At 35.7% G+C, this 8,296-nt stretch overlaps 1 protein-coding gene across 4 annotated transcripts in view; it reads left to right on the plus strand.

Annotated features, from left to right (window-relative positions):
* GRAMD1C (GRAM domain containing 1C) overlaps window positions 1-8,296 on the plus strand; it is a 119,126-nt gene that overhangs the window by 91,340 nt on the left and 19,490 nt on the right. For all 4 annotated transcript variants that reach the window (XM_057502760.1, XM_057502763.1, XM_036883502.2 and 1 more), the window contains 3 exons: window positions 4,825-4,943; window positions 6,287-6,429; window positions 7,402-7,505. In XM_057502760.1, the coding sequence (XP_057358743.1) occupies window positions 4,825-4,943; window positions 6,287-6,429; window positions 7,402-7,505 (366 nt within the window). The remainder of the gene's footprint in view (window positions 1-4,824; window positions 4,944-6,286; window positions 6,430-7,401; window positions 7,506-8,296) is intronic.

Raw genomic sequence — 8,296 nt, forward strand, 5'->3', positions numbered from 1 at the left:
ACTCAACAGTTCTACTGCTAGGTATATATCCTTCAGAAATGGGTACATGTGTACACTGAATGACATGTACTACAGTGTTCGCAACAGCATTATTTATAATGGTCCCCAAACTCAAAACAGCTCAACTATACATCAGTAATAGAATGGATACATAAGTTGTGTATGTCCATGCAAAAGAATGCTGCATAGCAATGAAAAAAAGCAAACTGCTGCTGCTTATAATATGAGTCAATCTCATAGATGTAATATTAAGCAAAAAGAAGCCATATACAAAAGAGAATATACTATGCTTTCTTTATATAAAAGTTCAAAAGCAGGCAAAACTAATTATGGACATAAAATCATCATAGCAGTTACTGTTGTGGAGAGTTGGTGAGTAAAAACCAGAAGGGAGCTTCTGGAATGCTAGTAAAGTTTTCTATTTTGATCTGGGTTGTGTATATGTATGTATTTTCTTTGTACAGATTTGTGGGGCTATACACTTGAGATTGCAGTGTCTATGGTATACCTCAATGAAAATACCAAAAAAAGTTCCAGTTAGGAAATTATTTTTAATCAAAAAAAGGATTTTATTGATTATGTGTTAAAAGTTCTATTTTGGTAAACATCTCAAATAATCTTACAGTTAGTTTGAAACTGAATTTATCTTAGATATGTCAAGATATTTTATCAACTTTGAGAACACATGGTTTAGCTTGCTATGTAAAATTGGAAAATAGAGATTCATAGGAGCCATTTATAGTCAGAGAAAGTTATTCTACCATCAATTTAAATATAGTTTATAATTTAGCTGTTTTACTAACCATTAGATGTCATTCCTTTATTTGAAACTCTTATGTAAACATAATTACATATTCATAGATTATTATCATTGATATGGATTATAAGTAAAAAATAATTTTTTCTTATTCATAGAGTAGCAAAATGATTTCTTACTAGCTGTTGACTCTTGTGATTATATTAAGAATTTCATGGTTTAAAAAAGTTGCTGTCCCTCCAGCTTTAAAAGTGTGGAATATCTGAGGGCATAAATCTTCCTTTTCACTCAGGAGCTCATATTTAACTTTCTGTATCTGTCGTGAATCTATTTTGCAATTTCTTCCTATTCATGTCTATGGAGAACTTGATATTTCAGAGGAATGGGTTACATCATTTCTCTCAATTTTCTAAGATGATGTCTGTTCATATCATAGTGCCACTTATGGCTGAAAAGGCCCATAAGGAACTATCATGTTATTCTGTGTTGGTACTAAATGAAGTTTGTTTTTTGAATCACAGCTGTATTTGGTGTCTGATATCATATCTAGCTTTAACATGGATGACTGTATTTGCTATCTGATACTGTAAATGGCTTTTGGAAGCAAAGGCTCTGGCTCATACCAAATGTAAACAGTTATATGAATGTTACTGTTTAGATCTAGAATTAGTCAAGGTTTGCCTCCAAAGAGATAATCTGCTTATGATTGCATGCCATCCTGCTACCTTCTGAACTTGTTACCTGGTAATCAAAGTTGTATTTCTTAAAAATGGGCTTCAAAGTTTCTTTTTAAAAATATTAAGAATTTAACAACAAAGTTTTTGTAAAGCCAATTATTTGTGGATTTAATCTAATTTCAGCACTGGTTGCCACTGGATGTAATATTTTTAAATAAGGGAGCTTTCAAATAAATATTATTTTATATCTTTGGATATGGCTGTATGACACTATTTTTGTAATTTGAAGCTCAGTTCTAAGTATTTCCATTCAAATTTTTAATTTTGAAAAACTATAAACCTTCAGAGAAGTTACATGAATAGTAAAATAAAACCAACACACTTAATACCTAGATTCACCAATTTTGTTAACTGTGGACATGTACATAACATTTACCATTTTAACCACTTTTAAATGTACAATTCAGGGGCATTAAGTACATTCACATTGTTGTGAAACATCATCACCACCACCCATCTCCAGAACTTTTTCATCTTCCTAAACTGAAATTCTGTACCTATTAAGCAACTGTCCATTTCTCCCTCCCTTCAACACCTGATGACCGCTATTTACTTTCTACAACTTGAATTTGACTATTGTACATACCTCATATAAATGAAATCATATTTATCCCTTTGCAACTGGATTATGTGACTTAGCGTAATGTCTTCAAGGTTCATCTGTGTTGTAGTATGTGATAGAATTTCATTCCTTTTTAAGGCCCAGTACTACTCCATTGTATGTATATACCACATTTTCTTTATCTAGTTGTATATTGATGAAGTTTTGAGTTTTTTCCACTTTTTAGTTATTGTGAATGCTGCTGCTATGAACACTGAGGTACAAATACCTGTTCAGGTTCCTGCTTTCTCTTCCTTTGGGTGTATACCTAGAAGTGGAATTGCTAGATCATAAACATGTAATTCTATTTTAATTTTTTGAGGAACTGCCATACTTTTTTCCACAGTGGCCATACAATTTTACATTCCCAGCAGCAATGCAGAAGGGTTCCAATTTCTCCACATCCTCTCCAACACTTATTTTCAGTTTTGTGTGATAATAGCCATCCTAATAGGTATGAATATTCATCAATCTTAAAACTTTATTAAAGCAAAGGACTCTTAAAAATATTTGTTCTGCAATCCTTGCTTTTTATTTCTACTTAATGTATCAGAATGGCTCATGTCTTTTTGTATAGTGTTGCCATTTTTCCTCTAATTTCATCCTCAATTTTTTCTATCATAATAAGCTTTACTTAGGTATTGCAGGCTTGACTATTCCAAAATGTTGTTAATTAAATGATGTTCTGGTATGTGATATTCAGTAGGTTTTTTGGTAGCACTGGTGAAAATACAAGTGGAAGACAGTTGTTGTTTTTTTTTTTACCATCTTAATTTTTTTTTTTTACATGAAGAACATTATGTTTACTAGGCTCCCCCCTTCACCAAGTCCCCCCCACATACCCCTTCACAGTCACTGTCCATCAGCATAGTAAGATGCTGTAAAATCACTACTTGTCTTCTCTGTGTTGCACAGCCCTCCCCGTGCCCCCCCCACTATACATGCTAATCGTAATGCCCCCTTTCTTTTTCCCTGCCCTTGTCCCTCCCTTCCCACCCATCCTCCCCAGGCCCTTTCCCTTTGGTAACTATTAGTCCATTCTTGGGTTCTGTGATTCTGCTGCTGTTTTGTTCCTTCAGTTTTCCTTTGTTCTTATACTCCACAGATGAGTGAAATCATTTGGTACTTGTCTTTCTCTGCCTGGCTTATTTCACTGAGCATAATATCCTCTAGCTCCATCCATGTTGTTGCAAATGGTAGGATCTGTTTTTTTCTTATGGCTGAGTAATATTCCATTGTGTATATGTACCACATCTTCTTTATCCATTCATCTACTGAAGAATATTTAGGTTGTTTCTATATCTTGGCTATTGTAAATAGTGCTGCGATAAACATAGGGGTGCATCTGTCTTTTTCAAACTGGAGTGCTGCATTCTTAGGTTAAATTCCTAGAAGTGGAATTCCTGGGTCAAATGGTATTTCTATTATGAGCATTTTGAGGAACCTCCATACTGCTTTCCACAATGGTTGAACTAATTTACATTCCCACCAGCAGTGTAGGAGGGTTCCCCTTTGTCCAAGGACAGTTTTCTTTTATCCTTGTTGATACTTGCTTTGTTGAATAGTGTGCAGTTTTAACAGCAAAATTCAGTGTTATCTTCAAATTCTATTGCTGATTAATAATAAATTGCATAATTTTTCTGAAACAGGAATGACATATGACCAAGGGAATCTTTTGAAAAATATTTTAGATTTAATTTTAATATCTTTTTTCATGTACATCTGAATAAGTCATTTTTACAACAAATTCTGTACAGTAGATTCCATAGTTTGTGATGTTGCCTTTTAAATTTAGTTGTGAGACTTTTTGAGATATGTGGAAGGCAGCTTCAGGGTCCTTCATTAAATCCCTAGGCATAGCTATATGAAGGAAGTTGAGTGAAAGTGCATAAATCATAAAGCCTGGCATCATTCCCTTGGTGGCAGATAGTGGGTTAGATGAAGGCTCCTGTATTTCAGGATGTTGGTGAATATCAGCCAGGCATACTAACTGCCTAAGTTCATTTGTGCTCACAGCATTAGGTGTTTCCCAGATCTTTGACTAGAGTACATGCTGCTGTTATTTTCCTACTCTTTGGCTATTTGAATGACCTTCACTGGACGGTGGTATATTCTAAAGATGTATTTCTGTTCAAAAATTTTACTCACTTGTTGCTAAGCAAATAAAAGATAATTTTTACCACGATCTTTCCATACATACAGAGATTATCCTATAGTTTTCTTAATATAGAAGTTATTTATATTCCATTGCCCCCTCCTTGATTAAAGATTTTGGCAGATAAGCCTTAACATTACGTCATTTCTCACTGACCTGGTATCTCCGCAAGTTGGGATCAATGTTATGTTGTCACATAATGACAAATATCTTTCATGGTTTTGCCCCATATTGATGGGAATGTTTTGTCTAGCACCATTACTTCTCTTTGTAGGTACTGAAGACTTTAAAAAGAAGCCTACAGATGAAATAAACTTAATTTTATCTTCTAAAGAAAAGGGTATATTGATAGAAAAAAATTTAGAAAAAGATGGGGAATATGTCACATACAAGAAGAGTACCTAACATTCAATTTTATATGTCCTTAATATTAAACAGGTAACACAGTTATGAAGGAAGTTAGGACCAGTCAAAAATAAAAATTTAAATAATTCAAAAACTGCTTTCTTGATTCCATGTCAAGTCATACCCTTTAGATTTCTAGAACTAACTTTTTTATGTTTGCTGCCATTAGATGTTGGATCTACCCCTTGGAACGTGGAACCTGGAGGTGATCAGCTGAGAACCATGACCTACACGATAGTCCTTAATAACCCACTTGCTGGAAAGTACACCACTGCCACTGAGAAGCAGGTATGTCTATTCTGTCCGTATTCCAAAAAATGACATGTGTGGGAAGAGAGAGGATACCTGTTGTCTGGTAAACAGACAATTTCAACAAATAAATGGCAAGAAAAAAAAGGGAGGAGAAACTTGCAGGTTAAGAGAGACCCAAGGGGCATATCAACCAAATCCACCAAAACCTAATTCAAACAAACCAACTATAAAAAGGTATTTATGAGATTTAAGGAATTGTTTATGTGTAAAAATGGTATTGTAGCTATATTTTAAAGAAAAGCATGTTTATCTTTTAAAGAGATATACTGGAGAATTTATAAAGAGATACAGTGATATATTTATGGATGAAATTATATTGATGTCTGGGATATCCCTTAAAAGTCTTCCAACCAGTCTGATGGTGGTGGACAGAAGGAATGTGGGGGTGGGGAGCAGATGGAACAGGGCTGGGCAGAAGCCAGTGCTGTAGCTGGTGGATGAGCTTGTGAGGGTTCACTCTACTTCATTTCTCCCTGTGTACGTCTGAACTTTGTAATAAATGATTAGAAAAACTACTGGAATCTGATTTATAGGATCACATCAGGGGTTAGGGCGAAATACGACTATGGCTGCTGTGACACGTGGGGGAGACGGTGGCATTTAATGCAGCTCTCTGAACCGCCTGCTCTGTCTTAGAGTTTGTGTGGAAGTGTCGTGTATCTGTGCTGCAAATAGACGATTTCTGTTAACATCGGAACTAGCTATATGCTGTTGTTGTTTTTGTCCATCAGTGTTAAAAAGGACTTAAAATTTTTTCCAAAAGGGTTTCAAACATTTAAGAAAAGTTTGGTATTTTGGTTTTGGAGACTCTTTGATAATCTTAGAGAAAAAGTTATGGTTAAAGAAAAGATATGGTTAACATGAGAAAAATTTGACAAGCAAAACATGGTTTGGGAAAGCAGTGTTTGGTACAGGTCCCCTTCCGTTCCTTTTTTTTGGTGAAGGGTGGTTTTGTTAAACTTTGATGGATTTTGGGGTGGGACCTTGCTTTGTTTGAATTTTGAATTGTTCCTCTACCAGAAGCATTTAAAATCATTGTAAACTAATAATATACACAAGAGATTATATGGTTCCTTTCCCCTCCTCCACGAAAGAAAAATGATACTGTGAGATGACAGAGGCAGCAAATAGTATTTCTGCAGGTCTCTTCTTGTTAGTGTGTAGGTGGCACAGCCAACATGAAGGCTCTTCTGGCTTAGCACAGAGGCTTCTCATGTCCCTTGTAATTTGAGAAGGAATTCTAGTATTTATGTTCTAGATTAGCAAGGAATTTGATACATTAAATATGTACATGCAAAAAATGTATCTTATTTTGGCAGACGCTGCATAAAGAAAGTCAGGAAGCACAGTTTTATTTGGTAGATTCGGAAGTACTGACACATGACGTCCCCTACCATGATTACTTCTATACCCTCAACAGATACTGTATCATACGGTCTTCAAAACAGAAATGCCGGCTGAGGTGAGCTATCTTGAGTATTTTAGTCAGGACAGGCTAGATTATGTTCTGGAACATACTAATCCTGAAATCTTAGTAGTAGCTTTACACCACAAAGCTTTATTTCTGCTCAAATTACATGTACACCAGTAGTTAGTAGAGGAGTGGGTTCCTCACTCAGGGCCCCTCACTGACAAAAGCTTTGACATCCTGGACCTGCACAGTCCAGAGTATGACTCACTTCAGTTGCGACAAGAAGAGAGAGCTATAGAACTGTGCTCGCGTCCCTGTGGCCGGGACTAGTCACACCACCCTGTTTAATGGCAAGGGGCTGGGAGTTGGAGGAGCACACTATGAGCAGGAAATGAGTCTGCTGCAAGAGAAATAGGAAATGTTGGTACATAAAAGATAGGCCATCATATCCTTGGCCTAGTTTTAGCTAATGTAGTTACTTCAACTGATTTATGACCACTAGAGATTTTTTATTCAAGCATTTAGAACAGATTTTAAGACTGGATTGCTTTTTAACTATAATTCACAGTCACAATATAGGTAGGTCATGGGGAAGGCAGTATAACACAGAGAAGACAAATAATGACCCTATAGCATCTTACTACGCTGACAGGCAGTGACTGAATGGGGCGTGGGTGGAGGACTTGATAATATGGGTGAATGTTGAAACCACAATGTTGCTCGTGTGAAACCTTCATAAGGTTGTATTTTAATAAAAAAGACTTTATTGCTTTTTAAATAAAGATAATTCAGGGCTAGAGAAAGGAAAATAAAATGCCAAGTACTTAGAAAGAAAATTTGATGAGATTATTAGCAGCACAGTGATTTTTACAGAAGTCATTATCAGTGAACAAATTTTCTTTTATGATCTTAATGACTGAATCCATTAGACTTTCCACTAAATACAATACTACATTTAGTTGCAGTGCTAGTATAACTAAATTCTGTCCTATAAATATTCTTCTTTCCTCCTTATCCTATTAGAGTTTCTACGGATTTGAAATATAGAAAACAACCTTGGGCTGTTGTCAAATCTTTAATTGAGAAGAATTCCTGGAGTTCTTTGGAGGACTATTTCAAACAGCTTGGTTTGTAAATTTCTTGATTTATCTAGATAGCATTTATGAACAGAATGGATTGATTCTTTATTTGGATTCACAGCAGGAACCAGTAGATGTTGGAATGACTGTTGGAATGACTCCCACTGAGGTGGTCCCAACTACCCCACTTGGGATTTCAAAACTTTAACTGGTCTAGCAAGTACTTACATAATGCCTACCTAGCATATGCTAGACATTGTTCTATGTGCTTTATAAATATCAACTTACTACAACTCTGTGAGTTGGGTGCTATTAATTGTTTCCTTTTACTAAAGAGGAAATGTTGACATTGAGAGAGAGGTTAAGTGACTTGTCCGAGATCACACAGTTTAGGAACTATCACGCCCCCTGCCTCTGCAAGGAGCCAGGGAAGCTGACTACAGAGAGGGGCTGCATAACGCAATCATAAATATGCACTCAGGCCCACACCTCCTTGACCAGTGCAACCTTTCTGGGTTCATGCAGGCCCACTTAGTAACAGCTTCATAGATGGGTGTGGATTTGTTGGAGGTGGGTACTAGACTGGGAGAAATGATACAGTTGTTGTTTGGATACTCCATAAAATACACATGAGGGAAAAAGAAACGTGTATATACACACAGATATACATGAGCCAAATTAATTTTAGTAAAAGGAAAGCTGGTAATCAGTCAACTCAGAGTAATTTAAAACTTCATCATCTAGTTTGTTGATTATTTATTTTCCCCTTTTGGCTATTTCATTATTAAACTCCTAATCAGGAGCAAAGAAAATGAAACAAAAAAATTAGTTCATCCACT

The sequence above is a fragment of the Manis pentadactyla genome, chromosome 1 (assembly GCF_030020395.1).
Source record: "Manis pentadactyla isolate mManPen7 chromosome 1, mManPen7.hap1, whole genome shotgun sequence".
Classification (NCBI taxonomy): Eukaryota; Metazoa; Chordata; class Mammalia; order Pholidota; family Manidae; genus Manis; species Manis pentadactyla.